Below are 25517 nucleotides of genomic sequence, written 5' to 3'. Positions count from 1 at the left end.
TAGGACTGTAGCTTTTGGACTTAGTCTGGTTATATTTCAGTAACTGTCAACTTGTAATGTCAAGATTATCAGTGAATACCTGTTCTAGTAAAAGGTCAAGAAATGCTAATTCATATCTTTTCTAATTAAATTCTAATATTCACTAATGCAATATTGCAAGAAACCTATCTATTTATCCTTGTCAAACCTCTGAAGAACTCTCTGTTTGGGACATGTATTTCCATAAAAGTAACAAACACATGTCACAATTTATTCTTATGTCGCTTTTACTGTTAAACTATGAGGTGGTCTGATGTTGTATAGTATCATATGCTAAGGATTGTGTTTCTGTATAGAGGTTTCTGACGTGCTGGCTTGAGATTTTTCACATACATTTAAAAATATGTATTTAATCATATATTTTGTGGTTTATACCTTTAAAAAGTTAAGAGGGAAATGTTAATATCTAAACAGATGCTCTGGGGATCACTTTGTAACACTTAGATTTTTAAAATACAAAGGGGATTTTGATTTTTGCAGAGCACAGCTAACACGCATCGACTTTTGTTTTACTTCAGCTCTTTCATGAATGCCTTTTCTCCTTAGCTTGTACAAACAAAGAAAAACATCCAATAATGATAAAATATGTATCTGAATTTCAAATAAGATTTCTGCAGTCTGACTGTAGAAGTTTTTAGTATCTGAATTTGTAATTGCTCCACAATCAACAAAGTCTGACACAACTAGGTTACATATTTAAGGATTGCTCTACTGAAGAGTCCTACTGACTGTTCTGTAGTCCCTTTATTATGAGCTCACCCATTTGCATGCTTGGATTCAATCTTGCAGACTAATCACAGCCCAGGAATGATGAGCTGAAGTCCTTTCTTTTGCACATGTAGAAAAACAGAGACCATCTTTCTTGTCAAGCTCTTGAGGGAAAAGATTGAAAATTTTGGGAGGTGGGAATGTATATCTTGGCAGTATGGCAGAATAGCCAACTGAACTTGTGACAGCTCTCTAAAGGCCTGGGAAGAACCCCTTATAAAATTAAAATGAAGACAAATGAAGGCTGTTCTCATGGCCATCTGCTACAGTGTGCCAGAGGAGTTGCTTCTGCAGACCATTGGAAGAGGCCTTTGGATAGGGAAATGCCATGGAGAACCCTAAGAGATCAGATGATACCTGCCAAATGCTGGACAGACAAAGACTCTTATGACTCCTTTAAGGAGAGTACATTAACATAAGCTCAGAAGTGGCATAATCGACTAGACTCTCAGCTAGTCATCTCCTTCCTAGACTGCCTCTTTCAGCATGGGAAGGTTTTTGATCAGTTCTGGTCATTTTGTGCAAGGACTCTCTGATGATGTGTTAGGAGATCTTACCTGAAAACTGTGTACTTACTTTAGGGCAATAGAAGCAATACTTGTGCCCAGAATACGCACCGTTTCAGTTTTAGCCCAAACCAGGGTGATCACTGACAGCAGGTAGTGTCTTGTCTTCAGGTGCTTAAGCTAGCAGGTGCAATGCTTGCTGATGCTGTGTCCCTGAAGGTCACAGAGTGGAGCCCCTGCTCCATTTTCCTCCCTCACTTCCAGGGTTTGATGTTTGATATTTTCCTTGTTTAAGCTGATGAAAACTGTATTTCCCTAATTTGAAAAATAATGGCAGTGTACAGGTGACCTGATTTGGGGAATTTAAAGTAAGTGTGGTGATTTCAGGCTTCTGGCATTGCCCAAATTCATATGTGTGGAGGTGTCAGTATAATATTTGTGTAGTATTTCCCTCTGTGCAAAGGTTAAAGACATGTTAGGGTTAGTGTTCTGCTTGCTGCACATTGCCAGCCATGTGGGCAGAAGTTTGGTTTTAGAAAAAGGAGGATAAGCAGCGCTACCCCTTCCACCTCTTGGCATGTACATATTTGTTTAATGTCTGTTCCTTACCTGCCAGGGAGAGCTGCCTCATCTTCCACAAGCAGTAGTACATCTAGCAAAAGGTTTGTACCTTTGTACTTTGCTGTCTAGAAGTTTTAGGAAGAAATAGAAGATTGAGGAGAGTTGAATGGTTCTACCTATTCCTATGGCCCGTTCAAACCATGGGAAGCTGGTACTAGCACTATCCATTGCCAGGTGCTGAGAAAACGTCCCTGAATGGGCCTTGGACAGCCTGATTCTAGCTTTGCATGTCCCATGGAAGTACATGTATCACTCTGTAGCCCAGCTGGTGTACACAAGCTCCTGGGACACGTATGAGCCCATCAGGTGCTTGTAGCAGTATGTATCCCATCGTGGCCCTTTCTGCAGTGCAACACTCCACCAGCTAGTGCTGATTCTTCCAAGGAGACCAACAGATAGGTAAACACAAGCATCAGTCACTCATGGGGCCACTGAATTTCTTCACAGAAAAGAAACCTAGAGGATGGAAAGAAAAGAGGATCTGTTTAAAAGAGCTTAAGTAACTCCTAGATGATTAAAATTGTATGCAAACAAGAACCAAAATCTGCACTCTCCTATGGGTGAAGGTGAAAGCACCTGGGAACAGTTCAAGTATGATGCTGTAAGATAGTCCAACTGCCAATCACAGTTATGGGAAGTTGTGTTCATGCATCTGTTCATATCTTTTTTCTCTTCTGGAAATCTGGGTTTAAAAATTGGTGTATAACAGAGGCAGATGTTGGTTTGTGCAAGCCTCCTATTCTTTGCTACAACTAGTTCCCCTCATAGGATTTGAACACAGCTCTCTGAGGAACTTCTCTGCTTTTCACATGGAGGGATTGAGCTGGTTTTTAAGTGTCTGAAGATACTTAGTCTTTCCAGTGTGTCGACTTCTACACAAACAAATACAAGAGACCTGCCTTGTGCAGCACATTGCTGGGTCTCAAAACAGTAATAAACCAGTAGGGTTGTGGATTGAGGAGTATGGCATTCACTGCTAAGTTACAGCTGGGAATAATTTTGCGTGTCTTTCCAGCCACTTGCTTTATTAAAAAGTCATCTCAGTCAGCACTTCATAACCAAGCCCACTGGTCATTCATACAAAAACCCTTCTGTACAAGCCTGGGTTTCCTTGCTTTAATGAAAAGCTTTTGATGGCTTTATTTAGGTAGCAGTAGAAATTTATTCCTCCAGATGTTTTACTCATCTTGCCCAGCTGTGATGTTTTCCAGTTGCGGCTGTTAATTTTTTAAAGTTTCACCTGAGTTTCCTTTTTAGCTGCTTTGTATGCAACACTAAAACCTCCTTGGTGCAGGGTTGTGTCTATGCTGTAACTTCTCCTTCTGCTGGAGTGCCACAATCTGCAGCCCACATTCACCAGACCTCACAGCAGGAGGAGCAGCAGCATAGGCAATGCTGTCACAAAACCAGCTCGAAAGAGGTTTAACTAGAGCCTAGAGACCTTTCCACAATGGCAGCTTTGTTGCTGATGATACAGTGGTGGAAAAAAGACTTGTGCTTCTGTAGAAGATAAATGGCTGCAACAGAGATGGAAGGAATTACATCTTGCCTCTGCTTTTTTTCATGCAAACTCTGAACATGCAAAGCAGGGACCTTACAAGCTTGCACGGTAGCTTGTGCCAACAGGATTATTAAACACCAGCTTCTTCTGTAGAGAAGGGTGAGCAGGGACTGGAGGAGTTGGATCAAGTTGGTATTTGCAGTCGTCTTCTGCCCCAGTGTTCTCCACAGTGTGATTATGTGTCTGTCTGCTTAATTTTCAGCTCACCAAAGCAGGGTCATTATGATTCTGTTTGTCCTGGAGATGGAGTGGGTGCTAAGCACTGGACAAGACAAACAGTTCACATGGCACTGTTCTGAGAGTGGCCAGCGGCTGGGAGGGTACCGCACCAGCGCAGGTGCCTGTGGCCTTCAGTATCCTTTGCTGAGATCTCAGTTTTATTTCTGCTCTCTGACACTCAAACAGCCCTTTCAGTTTATTTTTCTAATTGTCCCCCAAATGTTGTGCCTCCGTAAGTTCAGTGCTGTGTGAGAGAAACTATTATTTAAAGCCAGTTTTAAAAGCTGTCTGTTCTCCTTGCTTTGTCTCCTTAATGCATGGCAGCGTATTTAGGTCTAAGCATTTCTGAGCAAAACAAGGGGTGGTCTGAAACCTATTGTGGTCTGCTATTGTAATAAATACAGACAGGGCCTTCATTTAAACATGCAGCTCACGCTACCTTCTAAGAATTAAGGATACCGAAGTAGGTCGGTTATCAAGTCAGCATGCCTGTGTGTTTGCATGGTAAAAAATAAATTACTTTAGTATAAAATAATGAGTACTTGTCTTCACTCTGAAACAGACCACTATGTGCTGGGAATTTGGGTTAAATAAAGAGTAAAGAGCTCCAGAAATGGCACTCGAGTGGCTTATTCACCTAGAGATGCCCCAGCTGCCTGAGAATGAAATAAATATTAATTCAGCTTTATTGCAAATTAAAAGAGATGTGGAAAGGTTTAGCCCTTGGGCTAGAACCAGAGGTTAGCATATGCAGGCTTTTTAGCGTCCCATAGTGGACACAACTATGTGTGTTTTGCTTGCTCATGGGAAGCGAGACTGACTCAGAATTACTGTCTGAACATCAACTTGTTCTGTATCATCTGGTCATTCAGCTGATGTATATGGCATAAAGACTGAACTTAATTTTTAATTAAATTGTAAATACTTTCAGAGTGTGGTGCAGGAATTTGTCCTGTATGTCTTAAATCTCTCTAGCAAATGGACTGTTTCAAGTGATTCAAAGTTTTGGAGGACTTTCTAATCTGGGTCATCAGGTCATATTGGTGGAGAGCAGAGGAAGGGAGAATCACTGACAAAGATTGCAAAAAGCTTGGCAGAGGAATGCGTTTGGGTTTTTTGGTTTTGTTTTGGGGTTTGGTTGGTTGGTTTGGTTTGGTTTCCCAGGGTCCTTTGTGCATAAAATCAGTTCAGTATGGACTCTGCATGTATAATTACATTGGATAAAGAGGTCAGAATCTGTCCAATAAGTTGGTTCTAGTAGGTGGCTGAATGGATCCAGATTTTTCTCCATTAAAATATGGTCTGTGATGTACTTGATAAAGCTAATGTTTCCCCAAAAATGAAATAAACCAATACCCTTTTGTTGTCTTTGTAAACTAAACTATAATGGTGAGTTGACCCTGGCTGGATGCCAGATGCCCACCAAAGCTGTTCTTTCACTCCCCTCTTCAGCTGGATGGAGGCTCATAGGTACCAAGACAAGGACAGGGAGAAATTTCTTACCAATTACTCTCACAGGAAAAACAGACTTGGGGAAAATTAATTTAATTTATTGATAATCAACTCAGAGTAGGATAATGAGAAATAAAACCGAATCTTAAAACACTTTCACCCCACCCCTCCCTTCTTCCTAGGCTTAAATTAATTTCTGATTTTTTTCTACTTCCTCTCCACTAGTGGTTGGGGACAGGAGATAGGAGATGCAGGCATTTCATCACTTCCTCCTCCTCCTTCTTCACTCAATTTGGTGTCTGCAGAATTGTTTCTCGCACATATTCTCACTTTTCTCCAGCTGCAGTTGTACAGATCTCTTTTTTTTTTCCTCCCTTCTTAAATTTGTTAACACAGAGGCATTACCAGTGTCCTTGATGAACTCGGCCTTGGCCAGCAGTCGATCTGTCTTGGAGCCAGCTAGCATTGGCTCTGTCTGACAGAGGGGAAGCTTCTAGCAGGTTTTTGCAGAAGCCACCTTGTAGAACTGCCCCCCTGTCCCTAAACCTTGCCATACAAACCCAATAGAAGTGGAAAACTAGCTATTTTGTACAACGTGGGCAAGGGAAAGGGAGAGTGGACACCGTCCAACTCTAGCACCTATGTTAGAAAGTCTGGGGAGATGACTCCTCTGGTCAGGGTCAAGGGCTACTTCAAAGGTGTTTCATAACAAAACCACACACTGTGTCCTCTGGAATAATCTCATTTGGAATAATCTCATTTTTTCTCATGTTGGTGAAAAGTGAGAAAAGTGAAACTGCAGTAATAACATAAATAGGTATGAGCTTGATGCCTAGAAGTACACTCTGAGTGGTACACTTTCAAGAAGTTGAAATATATGACAAGTCATGAAGAGAATGCAAAGCAATGTGTTTTCCTCAGCTTTTACCCATCAGATTTGATGTGGAAACTCGACACGTGTTTGTTGGTGATCATTCTGGACAAGTGACCATACTCAAACTAGAGCAAGAGTCCTGCAGCCTTGTTACTACATTTAAGGGACACACAGGTAAGGCTTCAGGAGGACACCCAATTTTGCTCTTCATCTCTGCTTAGTGTCGTGGTGGTTTGACTCCTTGTGTCAGCACAAAGCACGGAAGGGAGATAGACCTTAAATTGCCGCCACAGCTCAGAGAAGTTTTTTCTTTATTGGTAAAAGCAAGAGTGATCAGACTTCTGACTAGAATGCTTCTGTGGCAGAAGGCACCATCATCAGTAGCTGCTAATTAAACCAGTGAGACTAGAACGAGTTGTGGTAGTTCTAGGGGGGAAATGATGCTCCTCCAGGAAGGACCCACATAGGTAAATACTTTTGCCCAAGTGGAAGAGGCACATGTTGTAGGCATTGTGGGTTTTCCTGAGCACATCGAGCGATATGTTGATCCTGGACCTGCTGGTCTCAACGTGGAGAGCAGAGGTACAACCTAGAGACCGGTTCCGAGGAGGTGGCCGCTGATCACAGGGTGGGCCAGATGGCCCAGACCTGCAGAGCCAGGGGCTCTTTATTGACACACAGGTGAATGTTACAGTTCCACTTTCCCACAGCCTGCCTCGTTAAGTCCACTAATTTATCCTTACCTTATCAGGTGCCCTTCTCCCCAGTTGCCTTCCCATCCATTTCAAAGATGCAACACTTTGTTACTTTTTACTCCCATGCTATTCTCACAGGGTTTGAAGGTACAACATCTCTTATCACCTCCAGGGCCTCACAGACATGAAGGCCATCTAAACATTTCATTATTGTTCCCTTTTTGGGTTCCCACAAGGCATTAACTGCTTGTTTCACTGCTTGGACTTAACGTCCCATCAGGTTTTAAAAACAGCAACCCTGGAATGTGGTCCTGTCATCTAACAGAAGAAATGGTGGTCATTCCTCAGCATTTTCTCTTCATATCCCTCCTCCCTGACTGAACCCTAATCACTCATCCATGAGGTAGAACAAGGTAATTCCGTTCTTGTGCTAGGATACTGTAGAGGCCCATAATATTCCTCATTTGCTTGTCTTTTGTAATCTCCTGGGACTGATGGAGATGAAAAGTTGTGTAGTCACATCATGACCATCCTTCTATTATGTTTTACTGCTCAATGGTTTCATTCATGTGAGTCGCAGCAGAAGAGCAGGATGGGGCTTCAGGAAGTTTTCTAGGCTGTTTTCAACTGGCAAGCACAGTGGCTGCATGGCCTTTGCTAAAGAGACTTGCATTTCAATCTCCATATTTTTTATTGTATCCTTTTATAAATATTTGGCTAGATTCTTGTCTTCCACTTTCTGTACTGAAATGACTGTTGTGTGCATGTCCTTTTTCAGGTGGTGTCACTGCTCTCTGTTGGGACCCAATACAGCGAGTTTTGTTCTCAGGCAGTTCTGATCATTCCATTATAATGTGGGATATTGGAGGAAGAAAAGGAACAGCCATCGAGTTGCAAGGACATAAGTACGTTCAAAGCCCTTCCTTCTGCTTTAATGGGAGGAAAGCTAAATGCAGAAGTCACATCTGGAAACAAACAGCCCAAAGGTTACATTCAAGCCTCAGCTCGTATGTGTGACTCCCTGTGGTCCATATACAACTGAAATAAGTTGCTTATAATAAGTTTTACAGCGTTGGGCCCACAGTCTGGTTTGAGAGTCTACAAAGAGTGGTGAAAGAAAGCACATTATCTATAGTCCTGAATGTGTAATGTCAGAACTTGCACCTTTGCTGGAAAGAGAAAGATCCTCAAATGAAAACAGCTGCAGGCAAATTTTTGCTTTTCAGGTGTTGAGGTCTTTCCTTCCCCTAGAGGGAGCACCAGGCTTTGACAATTAGTCCATTTTTCCTCCACTCTGACTTCCATGCTGCTTTACCTGCAGCCTGAATTCTAAGTGATTTGGCTTACCCATAGGGGCCTTCACCATCTCCTCAATGCAGAGAGGCTTCTTTGCACCTACAGATCTCACATTACTGTGGCATAGTAGACGTCTTTCAAGAGAATAAGCCTGTTGGCTTACTGGACATTGAGTAGATATCAGAATGACTTTGGTTGCAATGACCTCCTGGCCTTTTAACACTGGCAACACAACCAGCTTCTTTCAGTGTACTGGGAGTGGGTCCAGAGGAGGGCAACAAAAATTAGCAGAGAGCTGGAGCACCTCTTCTGTGAAGACAGGCTGAAACTGTTGAGGCTCTTCATTCTGGAGAAGAGAAGGATACAGGGAGACCTTATAGATATCTTTCAATACCTGAAGGGGTCCCACAGGAAAGCTGGGGGAGGACTGTTTAGAAGCGCTTGTAGTGATAGGATGAGGGGCAGTGGTTTGAAACTGGAGCAGGGTAGATTGAGGTTTAGATTTAGAATGAGAGAGGTAAAATATTGGAACAGGTTGTTCAGGGATGTGGTTGAGGTCCTGTTCATGGGGACATTCAAGATATACTTAGTGTAGTCCTGGGCAACTTGATCTAGTTGGTAGTGTCCCTGCTCACTGCAGGAGGATTGGACAAGATGTCCCTTCCAACCTAATGCAATCTATGAATCTGTGAGTGTATATATGTGAAATCTACAAAAGCCAGGTCTGCAGGAGCAAAAGCCTACTGTGGTTTTGGACTGTTTGCTGCAAATTCATGCATTTATTTTGAGTAATGCTTCACTCTGCTGAGCGTGACTCTGGGTGTCACTTGGATTTCAGAGCACTGCAGAGCTCCTGATGAAATTCCCAGATTATCCTTGTACCTGACCAGTGCCGCTTGCTAGGCTACTGCTGCTAGATTTAGTGCCGTGGAAACTGGGTTTTCTAATACAATGTTAGACTCTGGAACTTAATCTGTGGCCTGGCTGTTGGCTGGCACTGTACAGCGTAGAGGCTTGGTTCCTAAGGGCCTTAAGAAATATTTCTTCTGATGGTGCCACTGGCATTGGCAGGTGGGTGCTGTGAAGGCACCAAACTGCGCTGAAACTGACCCATCCATAAATGCATTCACCTATGGAGGAGCAGGCATCCACACAAACAAAGGCATTATCATGGGAGTCCTTTGGGCAGACAAGACCAGTGGTAAGAGCAAACAAAACCAAATGTTGAGGGTTATTTTCAGTCTGCTGTATGCTCAGTTACTGTCCCTTTGTAACTTTGGTTTCTCCATAATAGTGTTGCATGGTGTTTGCTTCCCAGGCTGAGAATAGTTTGAGATGATGCTTGGTTTTCTTTCTTTTATGAGGGAATGAGCACATCTCTGAAGGTTTAAACTGAATTAGTTTTCCCATGTTGCTTTTTCCTTAAAAAAGGAAGCAAAAGCAGGTCTATCTATTCTAGGGAATGCTTAGGAAGAATTTAGTGATTCCTATATTATTTTTTTAACTCTCTGTGCTTATTAGTGTTAAAATCTTCAGTAGTACCTTGGTATTTCATTCCTAGATATTGCAAAGATTAGTGATTAATGTCCCTTTGTGAAAAGAAGGTGTACTATTGAGGCTGCATTTATGCATGCAGCTGTGCCTTTGGAGCGGCCCAGAGCTGCAACTTTGTACAGTTTCCCAGTGCAGCTGGAACTTCCCATCTCAGGAGCAGCAAAAGCAGTAATCAGAACAAGTCTTTACTTTTGTGGATGCTACCCAGATGAGCAACGCTCTGATTCTGGTCTCAGCTGGACAGCAAAAACTGATTTGCATCTGATGGATGCTATGTACAGAGAGGGGGTGAGGAAACCATATGGGCAAACAGGTGGTTATGCTACTTTGTTATATATTCTGCACTTGGTTATGTACTAGCCATTGATGGTCAATTAGTAACTGTCTTGTTTCTTTTTCAGTGACAAAGTTCAGTCTCTCTCCTATGCTCACCACACTCGACAGCTCATCTCCTGTGGTGCAGATGGAGGAATTGTCGTCTGGAACATGGATGTTGAGAGGCAGGAGGTAGGTACTTGGTTCTTGTTCATTTGATCTGAAATAGTCTTGGGAAGAAGAGGCCTTTCTAAAATGTGCAACTTTCAACCTGAACAAGATCGTTCCAGGCTTTAAGAATGTTTTTGGACATGCTCCAGTTGTTATACAGCAATTATGTCATGCCTTTGACAATAGGGTACAGGGGAAATTGTCTGGCAAAAAATGCACATTAAGTGGGCTGCTAAATGGCTCTTACCCTTTACATTACTGCTCTGAAAAACATCCTCTGAGGAGGGTATTGTGAGATGCTCTGCTTTGTTTTTCAGAACATCATGAGAAATATTATCAGGTAAATGGGTGGTTTGATAATTTGGGGGGGTTGGGTTTAAGAAAACAAAACAAGAATGCTCTCTGTCATCTCTGGAAATGTGCAACCCGAGGCTTTTTCATGTTCTTGTTAAAAGACATTTAACTACAGCTTCAATCTCGCCTGCTAGTCTGTCTTCCTTCCTTCTGGTGTAACTGTGTGGAAGTGAGGTAAACAATGACTTTGACAATCCAAACAGGAAGATTTCACCCACATGCTCCTAGTTGCTTTTGTGCTGCTCAGCCAATGAATGCAAGGGGGTGCAACAATGCACCTGGGGTCTTTGGCACTGTGGGAGCAGCCTCCTCTCGGCAATTTCTGAGTCTTGACTCGGAAGCAGTTAGCAACTGCTGTGCTGAGTGAGTCAGGTGTCAGCTCTGCTGGGCAGTGTGGCAAATCCTGCTCGTGTGAGTCACAGCAAACCTCTGCCCTGCTCCTGCAGGGTGTAGAAAGGCAACCCCAGTCCCCACAGTGGGTGGATCTGAGCAAGGCTTTTGGCAGCGTGGGCTTTCACCAACTTTGATGGTTCTCAATGGTTTTGGCCTCCCCAGATCACGTGTGTCTCTCTTGATCAAGGAGGAAAGCTAAGTGGAAAATTGGATTTAAAAATCCTACTGAAATAGGCCTAGGCAGGAACTGAGCTCCCTTGTTTTTTTAATGTGAATTAGCATTCCAGTTGGCTCTCTTTAATCGCTAATCTAATGGCCAATTATGTCATCAGCTCCAAAAGTGAAACGAAAGCAGAGCGGCTTCCTCCTTCCCAACAGATGTTTCCTTTTTCCTGCAACTTGTGCATCCAGACATGAAAACCTGTATTTATTTCCTGCCTTTGGAAAGCTACAGTAAGAATTAAGACTGGCATGTCACAAAACAGGCAGCAATGCTGTGAGAAGACTGGTTTAAAAAAGTGGAGGAGAAATATAATTAGCTAAATGAAGGCTTAGCAGCAGGTGCTAATGGGGCGCTGCTTTCTCTGTCTATGGGTATGTGGGCTTGTTCTTGTTACCAGTAGCACAAAAAGCTGTTCATGGTGCTAAACCACCTCCAAACCATGAACCTTTGAGATTTTAATGCCAAAGTTTGGTTTGGGGTCCTACAGCACTTTCTTCTGGATTATAACTTTGGTATTTTTGTCCTTATTTAAGGATTTTCTCCATGCGTTGTACGCTCAGTACTTCCTTTGATACTATCAAATTTTCCTACATCTCTGAGATTGCATTAGAGTGAATTAAGCCATTTTAGCTCTTGATTCTTTATTTTAATCTCTATTTTTAAAAAGCTGTAAGAAGACAACATCTGAAAGATGCTAGGAGCTGTGTTTCTATTTGACTACAAAGCAGTTACTTGTCACAGGCAAAATCTCTTTTTCATCCGTAGTGTTCAGATGCTTAAGAGATAAAAACTTATGAACACAGATGTAAATCTGTAGCCATTAAACAGAAATGCTGTGGTGGGCAGAGAAGACAAGGATTTGCCCCAGCAGAAAGAACTGCATTCAGAGTAACTGTCTGAAGAAGCTGAGGCAGGTGGTTGCTTCATTGCTGAGGATGAAAGCTCTCCTGGGAGCTGATGGTCTCCATCAGCCTTGCCTTTATCTTTGCCTGGCTTTTGTATTATTTTTTAATTCTTCATCTCAGCTGTGTTTCTTGCCATTTTAAATTGCAGCATGTGAGAAACCAGTTGCTTTGGTAAGACACCTGCAGTTTGCTAATAGTCCTTCCTCACAAAGTACTAAACCTTATTTAGTATTTATTTAATCTCATGTGGTTGGTTGCAGTGGCATTGAGGCAGTGCTGTGAGGGGACTGCTTCACTGTGAGAAGAACAGGGTGGGCCCCTTGCCAGCACTGCCTTTGGGCTGAATTCTTGTGCTGGTGGAGTGGAGAAAGGAGCAGAAGTTGTCTGCTGGGAAGGAGAGTCACTCTTGCTAAGCCAGGTTAGGAAAAACTGACAGCAAGGTGGAGAGGGGCCCAGAATCAAGACTCTTCCTGAGTCTCAGGTCCCCCAGAGGGTTTCTTAAGCCCTGTGGGGAGATGCGTTGCGTGTCTCCCAGCAGCTCAGTGCAAGGGTTGGGGGACCCAAATGTAGAGGAGGAGATGGACAGCCCTCTCCATATTCACCCCCTGCCATTTCAGACATTTCCTGAGCTCTTTATGGATCTGGCAAGACTTGCTTCCCTACAGGATGCCTGGTCCATGCTGCTCTTCAACACAAAACCTGGTTGCAGGAGAGAAGAGCGATCTTAAATATTTTCTTTGTTTAAATCTTCTTACTCGCTTCCTCCACAGCATGAATGCAAAGCTATGTGCCATGTTAGGAAATATAAGACCTTCCTTCCACTGTCCTTCTGTGACAGCAGGGCAAAGTGCTGGTTTGGGTTTCAAGCTTGTTCAGGGGAATCTCATCTTTCTCACCCTTGTGTGTGATCTGTGGCATAGATACCCCTGACAGCAGGAACATCTCTTGCAGGATTAAAGACAGAAAGGAATAATAAGAAAACCCAACACATCAGCATTTCAGATACCTTCTCCTTCCTTCCAGATGAGAACCTTGGCTATGGGAAATACTAATTGTCCCCAGTTCCCACCAGAGGCAATAGCAGGTGGTAACTGCTGTCCAGAGAGGACAGAATAATCTTACATTGCTAATCCCAGACTTGGAAGGGTGAGGAAGGCTTCTTTGTTCCTGGGTTATTTTTGCAATCTTATAATCAAACTCTGCTTCATGATTTGCATGAGAAGTGTTCTTCTTGTGTCCTTCAAGGTTCAGAGCTGAGCCAAAAAAAGACATGCTAGGGAAGAATCAAAATGGCATATAGTGAAATGAGGATTTTTGGTCAAGTTTAGTTGCACTCTAAGACATCTTTACTTGTCCTGTGTCTAGGCTCCCTTAGAAGCTTTTCTGTTGGTCACTCCCACCTTGTGTTTATGTGTGTGCTTGTTGCAGACCCCAGAGTGGCTGGATAGTGATTCCTGTCAAAAGTGTGACCAACCTTTCTTCTGGAACTTCAAGCAAATGTGGGACAGTAAGAAAATAGGCCTCAGGCAGGTTTGTATGTGTCCTTTTGTGTGTTAATGTGGTGGAATTAGGCTTTTATCTCATGGTAACATTTTTTTTCCCCTAAAGCCTTGAGTTTGTTTTTTCACTGAGCGCTTGGTAGTAGGACAGTAGTGGACTCCCTGCTGGTTAGGTTTGATTTTGTAGTCAAGAGGAACACACTTCTTTTTCTTTCTGTTTTGTTTGTTTGTTGGTTTGTTTTGGGGGTTTTCTTGTTTGTTTGTTGTTGTCCTTGGGTTGGCTGGTTGGTTGTTTTCACAGCCAGTCCCAATAGCAAATGCATGTAACAGGCTTCGGGCTGAGTAAATTGGTTTTGAGCCTTGCATGGCTTTATCCATGTGAGATTTTTGCTTACTGTTAATTAAACATGCTGTAGAAAGAAATTTGCAGTGATCTGATCAGTTTGTGACTGAAGACATCTTCCTGTGTTTTGTCCCCTACAGCATCACTGCAGGAAGTGTGGGAAAGCCGTGTGCGGCAAATGCAGCTCCAAGCGCTCCTCCATCCCCCTGATGGGGTTCGAGTTTGAAGTGAGGGTCTGTGATAGCTGTCATGAGTCTATAACAGATGAAGAGTAAGTGTGGACGCTGAGCCAGCTTGCACTGGAGTGGGACAAAACTGCAGCTGGGAGGGCCTGGGCAGATGTGAGGCTTTGACAGAGAGCAGCCTGGCAGGGTGGTTCCTGGGCTCTTTCAAAAGTATGAGACCGTGGTGCCTCCTAAACTGAGCAGGCTGGAGAGGCTTCCACCCCTGTTTTCCTCATGCCAGAAGAGTTTCAAGGTGGAGTTTACAGAGAGGTTGCTGAACTTCCTGGAGTATTCAAATACTTAATTCCTAATAAAGAACTTTTGGGGGAAATCCTGCAGTCATATAGTCTTTGCTCACTTGTGGATTTCTTTCTTCAGGCGAGCACCAACAGCTACTTTCCATGACAGTAAGCACAACATCGTTCACGTACACTTTGATGCCACCAGGGGATGGCTGTTGACCTCAGGGACAGACAAGATTATTAAGGTAGGAAGGGGTTGCTCTAGATCCTGTATTTCATTTCGCCTTCCTTTTCTGTGTGGTTGCTGTCCTATTTGCTTTCTTCCACCCAGAGACCTCTGGCCAGTAAGGACCCAAAGAGATCTTGGTCTATAAAGGGGCTGGGACAAGTGGTTGCTGTAGCTTTTCCTCTGGGAAAGCAAACTGTATTTTCACATGGCAAATCTCAGTTTATGTGGCTGGGTGAAGAAATAGCTAATGTAATTAATAAGATTTTTACAAAGCTTGAATAATGGAAAAATCCTCCTCACAATGTTTTTTGACTGCTAATCATCCAAGTTAGCTATTTACTGTAAGGGGTTTTGTTTAGTCTGGAGAAGAGAAGGCTGAGAGGGGACCTTGTCAAAGTCTACGAATACCTGAAGGGTGGTTGTCTGGAGGATGAAGCCAGACTCTTTTCAATGATACCCAGTGACAGGAGGAGGGGCAATGGATGTAAACTCAATTGCAGGAAATTTCACCTCAACATGAGAAAAAACTTTTTTACTTTGAGGGTGACAGAGCCCTGGAACAGGCTGCCCAGAGAGGTTGTGGAGCCTTCTGCTCTGGAGATCTTCAAAACCTGCCTGGATGCATTCCTGTGTGACCTGCCCTGACTGGTCCTGCTTGACAGGGGGGTTGAATTTGATGATCTCTGGAAGTCCATTTCAACCCCTAGCATTCTATGATTAGTAGAAGGCGGCCAATGGGATCCTGGGGTGCATTAAGAGGAGTGTGTACAGCAGATTGAGGGAGGTTGTTTGGACTGGACATTAGAGGAAACATTTTTTCATGGGAAGAGTGATCAGGCATTGGAATGTGCTGCCCAGGGAGGTGGTTGAGTCACCAACCCTGGATGTGTTTAAAGGTGGTTTGGATGTGGTGCTTGGGGATATGGTTTAGGGGTGAACTTGGTCGAGTAGGGTTATTGGTTGGGCTTGGTGATCCCGAGGGTCTTTTCCAACCTGAATGTTTCTGTGATTCTGTAAATATTGCATTGTATCCTATATTTTACTATCTTTTACCAATACTCACTGTATTATTATGTTTTTTTGTATTAACAGTTGTGGGACATGACACCAGTAGTGTCTTGATGGTACATCAGTGGAACTTGAAAGGTGGTATTTACAGAAGAAAAAGATTTTCTAACCCTAATCACACTGCAGAAGATAGATACTGCTGGGCACATCCAGCAGGTGGGGAAGGAACAAATGTGTTTACAATGATTTTACATCCTCTGCTCGATCAAGGCTGAACATTTGCACGAAGACTGTCCACTTACTCTCAGAACATACAGGAAGGTATTTTCTGTCCACTTACTCTCAGAACATACAGGAAGGTATTTTCTGTCCACTTACTCTCAGAACATACAGGAAGGTATTTTTTTACCTGACGGTTTGTACAATCTGACTTCGGTTGTCTTGAGTTTGTTTGGAAAATCCGTGTGGTGCGATTTTTAGGTTTTCTATTTCACTGAGTCAAGATACTTGCTGCTCTGTACAGAGGGTTCTTGGGTTGTGTCTTTCCATGAGAGTCTTTGGGATCAACATACTGTGTACGGCACTCGGCTCTCCCTGGAGGATGTACCTTTTGAGTTGGGACGTTTCTGCTGACTGTGATCTCTTCACTGGAGGAACTCCAGGCACAGCATTGCATGTTCTCTGGGTGCAGCACCGAGGAGCTGATGAACTATTGCAACACCTAAAAGGGCTCTACCATCTACTTGTCTTAGCAGACATCATCCAGAAAGCATTTTATTGGTTTGTAGTAGCTAAAATCCAACCTCCTGCCTCTTTCCTTCCTGCATAAATTGCAAAACCAGGGGGACAGGTTGCTTAGCAACTAATTCCTATGAAAGCTGAAATAGCTTTCTGGCTTAGAGCATTACAAGGAGCACACAGACCTGTTTGAGTTTGATGAGCCTGACAGGCTGATTTAAATTAAGTTATTGGCAACAGGAACTTCTAGGAGTGTGTACATGGGAAGGGGGGAGACAGGGGGTGAGGCAGATCCAAAACTGGTCTAGGTCTGAAAAGTTTGGTTTACCTCTACCTCTTCCTTCCACAGCAACATTTCAACATTTATACCTGTCTGTGTTGTTGAAGATGAATTTGGTTTTCCTGTTTTCCACATACTTAGTCATATTTATTTTTTAAAACGCTGATGGTCTTTATTAATTTCTTCTATAGACCAGAAACTGATATTGCTGAATGATGCCCATTGTCCTGTTGTCATATTTTATGATTTCCTTTAAAAATAAAAAGTATTTAAAAACCTGAATTGACCCAATTTATGTTTTTAGAAGAATGTTTTTAGATAGAATAAACTGAAAGAAAGTCCCTTTTTAAAAAGAGGTTTTCTTGGAAAAGTCAGCTCACTGTTCCTTTAATCCATTTCACTTTTTAACATGCTTCAAAGTGCGTGCTTCAAAGAAACCGGTTTAGAGAGTTGTAATAAAAATGTATGTTTTTATCTATTTTATAATTACTATTTCCTGGCTGTGGTATCTTCAAACACCACCGTGACTTATTTACAAAATAAGTATTCACAGGTTCAATTATTCAGTTGTGGGTTTTGCACTCCACATATCAAGGCAGTTAAATGATCTAAGCACAGCTCTAACATTTCCAATACAGCAATTCAAATTGGAGATACAGCTGCTGTGATCTGTGGTTTTCCCACAACTGGGATTCCGTGGCAGACTGGCTGGGGACTCACAACTTGCTCCTCTGCCTGGCATCTTCCTAGATGCTGTGGCTGTGATTCGAGCAGACCTTGGCTCAGACAGGGCTAAGAGCCTCTCTCTTGTGTGCTCCCTCGCTGGGCTGTAGCCTCTTCTGGAATTCAATTCCCTTGGACCTTTTCCTCTTTCTGTTTTGGTCCAGGTGCAAGGCCTGGGTGAAGTTGTTGGTCTGTTAGAGCAGGTTCTTCAGCTGCTACTCAGGCAGCATTTGGCTCTTGTCTCCTTGTGGTAAGCAGGCCCTCAGCTGCTACTTAGGCAGCATTTGGCTCCTGTTGCTGTCTGGGTGAGAACAAGGCAAGCTGCCTGACTTCTTGGCTGGTTTAAATACTGCCCCAAGACAATGAATGCCCTTTGGTAACACAGAACCCTGATAACTGGACCTATGGGATGGGGCATATCCAAACATGGCCAGGGGCACACACAGGTCGCAGCTGTGTTACAAAGTTAATTACACATGGTACATGTTCATCTGGACCCCAGGAACTGTCCAGGTAAGCAAATTCACAGGTGCTTAGCCCACTGTCTGGGCTAGGGCATGTTTGGGGGTTTGATCCTTCAGGACAAGAGTAGAACTGCAGACCAGGCCTAGGCTTTCCTGATCTCCTATTTAGCAGATTTTGTGGTCTGTAGCTGCTGTGACAGCACATCAGTGGTGCTCAGTCTTTTTGACTTCTCTCTTAAGCGGGGAGGCCATGATGTTTACCACTACACAGCACATTGCTACTTAGAGAAGCTTTGTGATTTTGCTTGAATGATAATGCCAAAGGGAAATAAAGCTTCTCCTCTGTTTGCCCGGCAGTAATTCAATTCTGAGGAAACAAAAAGATCAACATAATCCATGGCATTAATTCTAGACCACTGAGCTGCTGCAGTAAAGAGTCAGTGGACTTTCATGTGCATGTCTTAGGAATGATACATATTTTCAGAGAAGATTTGAAGAAAATTTTTTTCACTGTGAGGGTGACAGAACACTGGAACAGGCTGCCTAGGGGGGTTGTGGAGTCTCCCTCTCTGGAGATATTCAAGACCTGCCTGGATGCATTCCTGTGTGATCTGGTACAGGTGGTCCTGTTCTGGCAGGGGGGGTTGGACTGGATGATCTCTCAAGGTCCCTTCCAGCCCCTAACATTCTGTGATTCTGTTTTCAAACATCCCGTAAATTCTGCTTGAGCATTTTGCAGTCATGCTCTCTGACATGATGCCATCTTTGCCTTCCTGGTCTTTCAGATCCCCTCTAGGTAACATATTCTAATGCATATTTTCAAACAGAAGTCACAAAGCACTAAAAAGATTCATTTTCTAGCTTTTATGTTAATTGTTTTCTAAGCCCTCCCACTTTCTCTCCTGGAAGCTAGATGCTTGTTTCACCTTAGAAAGCTTTTCCTTACACCTTTTACGTGTTTTCTGATGACTGAAGTGTTCCTGGCCGACGCAGCTATGCAAGATGAGGAAGTCACCTGCCACTATTTCCTTTTATCTAGAGAAGACTTATAAAACTGTGTTGGACTATGCTGTTCCATGTTACTTTGGGCTTCAGGGCCTTTTGGCCAATGACCTGACTTGCTTTGATATGCAGAGAGTATCTCTCAAGGTAGCAGAAACGTGGAAGCACCAAAGTGAACTTAAGTCACTGTTCAGTGCTCTGTTCCTGAGGAGACGTAGCGATTGCAACAAGCTTGGGGCTCCAGCATGAATTGTGCTTACACTGACGGAGCAATGGAGTCAGCAAGCTGAGGATCTGCCCCTGGGGTCAGTGCTTAGTCCTTTTTATCATGTAACATTCAAATAAAGACGAGGAACTGACTCCAAAGGAGACTTAAATTTTTGAGAGATGCATTTGCACTGCTCTGCAGTGAACTCTCAGCCACTCCTCCATTCTCTTCCAAGGAGTATTAGCTTCCGTGTTGCTTTATGTGTGGATGTTTGGCATACAAATCCATTTTGCAAAATGTCCTTGCTGTTCTTTCTTACTGGAGTACCTGCAGTTATCTGAATTTAAGATGAACATCCTCTTATCTTGCAGTCTCAGTACAAACCAGTGTTGGTTTAGAAAATCGTCTGAAAATGAAGCTGAGAGCAAAACTGTATGACCTTAAAAGCTATTATGTAGAGATATGAAGGGAACGGAGGTGTCTCTGATTCAAACAATAATTCCTTCACCTCCCAAATGAAACAAGAAGGATTTGACTCTGGGTAAGTTAAAACACCTACTTTCCTGCTCTGCCCAGTTAAGATAACAATCTCAGCTGCTTCTGGCTTCTAGATCTGCACCAAAAAAAAGGATCCCTGTTGCCTGGTCCTTTTCTTTCCATTTTAGTTGCTGAATAACAAATCTATTTTTATGAATTGCATTAGGAGGGGGAAGGGTGTCTTTTGGTACAGATGTAAACTGTGCAGCACCCCACTCACACACCCACACACACTCAACTGAAGAAAAGTCCTCTTTCCCCAGGGTTGCTGGAGTGCACCAGCAGGCTTTTAGTGATACCTCCCACTGCACCAAGAGGCATACAAACAATGCTGCCTTCCTCTACTCTTCACCTTAGAAAAATATAATGTTGTTTCTCTCTTAGTTTGTGTTCCCTTGGGGAAAGAAGCAATGTTCTTCAGAGCATCTGTCTGCCATTCTTGGCTTTAAAATGAGCAGTATTGGTGGCATGTAGGCAGGTGATGGGGCAGGCACTGGTCACACGCGCAGTGCCTGAGCAGCTGGCTTGAGCCACTTGTGTTCCTGGTGACTGAAGAAAAAATCAACCTGATCTCCAAACTTCAGTGCTTTTAAGCTGACAATACCTAAGCAAAAGGGAAAGCATGTGGGCAACTTCTTACAATCATAGCACTGATGGCCCTTCCATCAGCCGGAGATTAACATCATGGTTAGAGATGGTTGAAACAGGGTAGTGTGTAGGGCTAAAAGTCAGCCAGCATAACAGAATGGTAACACTGAAACACTGTACGTCTGTGCTCAGCTGGTAGGGCTCTTGTCCACAGCTGCTTTTTACAGTGAAGCCCAAGTGACCTCCTCACCTTGTTCTCTTGAACTTGAGGCTATCACCTGAACATCAGTACCTTAGCACATCAGAAGCGATTGCTGTGCTTTGCCTCAGAGGGTGGCATGAGTACTGTGAAAAGAAGGAATGTTTTATCTCTGTCCAGGGTTGGTTGCTGGTAAGAAAGTGCATGACTGGATTCACTAAAAGGTTGTGCATGAACCCCAAAAGATGTAGGGCTAAATAATAATAATAATAATATCCTTTATGCCTGCAGAGGAAATAACTGCTATAATAGATTATGCAATTTTTTTCCCCAGCTGTTCAGTTGTGGGCCACCCAGTACAAAAGAGAGAAGAAGTACTGAATAAAGCCCAGCAAAGGGCCAATGAGATAGCAAAGGGACTGAAGAACCTTTCCTCTGAGAAAGGCACCAGCCTTTCAATCAGAGCTCAGACTATTTAGCCTAGAGAGGACAAGGCTCTGGGGAATATGATCAATATATATAAATCCCTGAAGTGAGAGTGCAAAGAGAGAACAGCCAGGCTCTTTCCAGTGGTGCCCAGTGACAGAATCAGGTGCAGTGAGCTCAAAATGAAACACAGAAGGTTCCTTCTGGACCTCCACAAACACTTCCTTTCTCTGTGAGGGTGACTGAGCACTGGCACAGGTTGTCAGGAAGGTTGTGGAGTCTCCATTGTTGAAGATATTTAAATTCCAAGTGAACATGGTGCTGAGCATCTGGCTCTAGGTGTCTCTGCTTGAGCAGGGGGGTTGGACCAGATGACCTTCGGTGGTCCCTTCCCACCTCAACCATTCTGTGATTCAAAGACCACTTAGTGTCTGTGTCTACTGCATGGGTTAGAAAATAATATGTCTCTTTCTTTGAATCTAAAATGCCAGGGCTAATAACAAAGTAATAAATGGTATATATGTCTGCCCTTACTGGTCCCAGAAAGCTTTGGGAAAGGACAACCAAAATTCCATTTTGTAGTACATACTAAATAGGTCTACAACGTGTGAGTTGGTGGGGCTGTGTCCTTTCTAAGAGACCACATTGAGTATATGGGATGCTTACAATTATGATTTAGAAGACTTTGTTTCTATATGTGACCATTGTGTGCAACAGTAAATGATCCTTTTTTCAGAATGGATTAATGTGCCAAGTTCCTTCAGTGTTGGCCTCTTATGTAATACTGAGGAAGAAACAGACTTTTTTATCTTCAAGATTGTAAGGAGGGGGTGGGGGGGAGGAGGGAAATGGTTCCTCTTTTGACAGTAACCTGAAGTTCTGGAATTCAAGTTTGGGATTAACTCTGTGTTGTCATGTGGGACTTTTCCCAGTTTGGGGGATTTTCTGTTGTGACCAACCAGCCTTTGGCCATCTCTGAAACTTTGCTTGCTGCAGGACAACATGGTGCTGCTAGGAATAGGAAGGGGTTGAGTTCAGGGGCATTGAAATTGGTGCCATGTGGCAACATTGAACTCAAAAACAAGAGAGCACAGTCTACTGGCAAAGTCTTTGCAAAAGAAGACATGCTAAGAAAGAATGTTATCACCATGCAAACAAAGCCAGTAGTGTAGAAATGAACATTCATTAGGTCTGTACAAAGCAAAACCATCCCCTGTCCCAGCACTGTAAGCTGACCAGCAGCCCTGGTCAGGATCCAGAAGCCACAAGGACTATAGAGTTGTTCCATAATGGGGTGATAGATCAAGTCTGAGAAGATCTGACTTGAATTTCTTGTTGTTTGTTTGAATTGTTCAATGGTATTTATCTACCTCAAGTAGTGCTGTGAGAAATGCATTAAATGTGTAAGCACTTTGACATTCAAATGATGGAGAAGAGACAAATCACTTCTGAGATGATGCAGAAGAGGTGTCAGGCCTTATGAAGGCAGAGGTTTTGTACTCACTGTTCACTAGACATTAAATAATCTGAATTTATTAAAGGGTTTATCACTTTTGTACTTTCCAGCCCTCTTTACACATTTTTTTTTCATCCCTGTAGACTGAACCCTTTGCAGATACTGACCAAACCCTAACATTTTCTAACAGGTCAGGGCTTCCCTCAGACATGAAAGACCCACTTTGTCCTGTCCCTTAAAAATTTGATGGGGTTGCTACCATCCAGTAAGTGAGAATGTTTCTGTACAAAAGATGAGTTGCACAAACTTGACTCATCTTTGTCATTACTCATATTTGGGTTTGGTGATGGAACACTGGAACAGGCTGCCCAGAGAGGTTGTGGAGTCTCCTTCTCTGGATGCATTCAGAACCCACCTGGATGCATTCCTCTGCAGACTACCCTAAGCTATCCTGCTTTGGCAGGGGAGTTGGACCTGATGGTCTCTGGAGGCCCCTTCCAGCCTCTAATGTTCTGTGATTCTGTTACCACTAGTTTCAGGTATGACTGATTTTTTTCCAAAGGCTGAGCATTGCTTCTGGCTCTCTACGTGGTAAGTTAACTTCATGATTACTTACTGCTCTCTTGTGGGCTTTGCTGTCTTGCAGAATAGAGGAATTCTACGTTTTTAAAAGATGATGATCTTGTCTGGTGTTTTCCAGGAATACTGCTCAAGAATGTGACCATCTTTTCTGGTAATTACCTTGTAACACTTTCTAGTTCTGTTCCATTATGTAACTGAATAAATTGTGCTGGTTTAACCCCACTAAATTAATTTCTATCAGCTTCTGGCTATTGCTTTTCTTTCTCTGTGTGTGTGTTGATTTGTCTGTTTTGTGGAGTTTGGGTTGTTGAGTTTTGATTGGATCCATTCACTTACCCTTTCTGTGAGTTGGCATAAAACTGACAGTTATTGTATGGGCACGTGGGGGTCATTCCTTGCCGTGACAAATTCTCACTCCAACCACCCAGCAGGGAGTGAGGAGCCAAGGGAAGGAGGATGTTTGGTCAGTGGAAGAATTGCACAATTTTCTGCATCATTCCAAAGCTCCCTGCCAATTATGGATTCTCAGATGGAAAGTAAAGGGAAGATGCCCAAGAAGATTTTTAGCCATCAAGGAAAATGCCACCTTCTGGGAGCTCCCTGAGCTTTGCACCAGTGCAGGTTTCCCCCCCTAGTCCTCTTTTCTAACAACAATTTTATCTGTGAAATACCACTGGCACTGCTGACACATTAAAGGTTTGAGTTGTTTCTCTTAAGGACAGGCTGAAAACCTGGGCTGCTGAAGACCTTTGGCCAAGCTGGCACAGTGTTTCTTTGTAAGCTGGGCCTTTTGCCTTGAGGAAAAAACAAGTTTCCTTCACAAGAATACATCCTAGCGTTTATCTGATAGCTCCCTCTAGAGAGGGGAACATAAGCACTGGCCTGCTTCACAAAATGAAGTGCTTGGATTTGGCCACTTTGAATCCCAGAAGTGTTTGTGTTACACTTGCTCCCTGGTGCACTCTCTGTGTTTTCCATGCCTTCCCTCTCTTGCTTTCTAGAGCTGGGCTGTTAGGCTGACTGCAGGAACACAGTTTTCAAGTCATCTTGTTTGCATTTCAAAATTATCTCCTGTAAGCAGTCAATGGATCTGCCCAAACGCCCCCAGAACTACCTCTCCCCACAAAACAAGAAATGTCACCCTGACGGGCCAACAGGTAAGTACTCTGATCTGAGCCAGAAGAGATATGAAGCTTCCCACTGCTGATTTGAAAAAAAAACAGTGGGTGGATGTTGGTTGGTACTAATTTTAGAGAAGCAGGATCCGGTGTCATAAGAAGGGGCACTTCATTTTTGCAGGGAGTGAGCAAGCAACACACAAAGAAAGGAAAAGGGGCATAGCTAAAAGGAACTTGAAGATTAAACTGGGTTACAGCTGCCCTTCTCCACTGGAGGCAGTGGCCACCAGGTTGTTCTCTAAACAGGTTCACTCTCCACTCACAAGCACTGGTTAATGAAGACTAGTACTGCTCCTACTGCTATGGGTTTGCAAAAACAACCCCAAAAATGCTGTCATTCCAAAAATACAATTAGCTATTAATGTCTGGCCAAGGGCTGTGTCCCACCAAATACATTGTTTACATTGAGGTTCCCAGCACTGAAGTCTATAGGAAAACTCCCTTCTCTGAACCTAAGCAGGGCATGTTCAACATTCCACCCAAGTCTTGTTTAACATGAAGAGGTGTCCCTGCTGGCATCTTCTTCCCAGTGAGTGGAACAGTGTAAACATGGAGAGTTAGGACAGCAGAGAAGCTGGCAGTCGTGTTGGTGCAGATGCAAGCAGTTGGTATTAGCAATTTCCTCCAAAGCAATGAAGTATAAATGGGAATGCCCAGCTATGCAAAGAGGATGACAAACAATTGTTTATATCTTTAGTCAAGAAGTTGTTTTATTTTGATTTTTACACAGCATGAACATGGCCTGGAAATAAAATTAGGAAGAGGAAACGCAGTTTACAAAATCGTCTGGTACCTCGTATATTGACCTCCTAAAATTCCCACCCAGAAACATTTCAGTGCCCCTGCGTCACTGCAGTCAGTCCTGCTGCACTGTTGATGAGCTGTGCCTTTCCATTAGGACAGGAAGAAATGACTCCACAAGTAGGCTGTGGTGCTGCATTCCTCTTTGTGCAAAACCCCTAGGAGTGAAAACCTGCTGAGGAGGTTCACAAAATGAAGGAAAATGTGGACACCTTCAGAATGTGAATAATTCAACAACAGAGTCGGAGCTGTACAGGCCTGAACGCTGACAAAAGAAGGTGGAAAGGGAAAGGCAGGGAGAACAGCTTCCATGCTCATCAGTTGGCTTCTACAAACCAGCTGTGCACTGCAAGTCCTCAGCAAGAATTTTTGCTACCTTCTGTTTCTGGTAATCTGTCACTGGATGCCATTTTTCTCTTGTGTCTAAAATTCTGTAAGTGCCACTAAATGTATTTGCTTACATGCAGACACAAGTCACTCTGAACTGCAGTAACACAAAGCATCTCACTGGCTTTAAAGCCACATGCTGCACTTGCTCCTGGAGAAAAGGGCTGAAATAAAGCATCATTGGGGGCTGTAATTGCAAAGTGTGGGAGACCCCAGATTTTGGTCGTTTAGTTACGGCCCTGTGTTTTAATTCCCTTTAAACCACAAGTGCTCTTAAACCGTAGTCTGTGACTAGACTTTGATTACAGCAGTTTTCATACCCTTGGCTTTGTTTTTAAGCTGTGACTAAAAAGAAAACCATATTCCAATACATCAGAGTACAGAATATGGACTAAACTATATGTTAAATATATATGTGTGTGTGCATGTGCATATATATATGTGTGTGTGTGTGTGT

At 43.2% G+C, this 25517-nt stretch overlaps 1 protein-coding gene across 1 annotated transcript in view; it reads left to right on the top strand.

Moving 5' to 3' along the window:
- Window positions 1-15622, top strand: part of WDFY2 (WD repeat and FYVE domain containing 2) — a 62879-nt gene extending 47257 nt beyond the window's left edge. Inside the window, exons 5-12 of the mRNA XM_054384686.1 lie at window positions 3698-3848; window positions 6102-6214; window positions 7514-7640; window positions 9987-10092; window positions 13375-13476; window positions 13929-14059; window positions 14391-14499; window positions 15576-15622. Of these exons, the coding sequence (XP_054240661.1) occupies window positions 3698-3848; window positions 6102-6214; window positions 7514-7640; window positions 9987-10092; window positions 13375-13476; window positions 13929-14059; window positions 14391-14499; window positions 15576-15605 (869 nt within the window). The 3' untranslated portion in view covers window positions 15606-15622. The remainder of the gene's footprint in view (window positions 1-3697; window positions 3849-6101; window positions 6215-7513; window positions 7641-9986; window positions 10093-13374; window positions 13477-13928; window positions 14060-14390; window positions 14500-15575) is intronic.
- The last annotated feature ends 9895 nt before the right edge of the window (window positions 15623-25517 follow it).

Source organism: Indicator indicator, chromosome 1, assembly GCF_027791375.1.
Source record: "Indicator indicator isolate 239-I01 chromosome 1, UM_Iind_1.1, whole genome shotgun sequence".
NCBI lineage: Eukaryota > Metazoa > Chordata > Aves > Piciformes > Indicatoridae > Indicator > Indicator indicator.
This window is presented reverse-complemented; position numbering and strand designations above follow the sequence as displayed.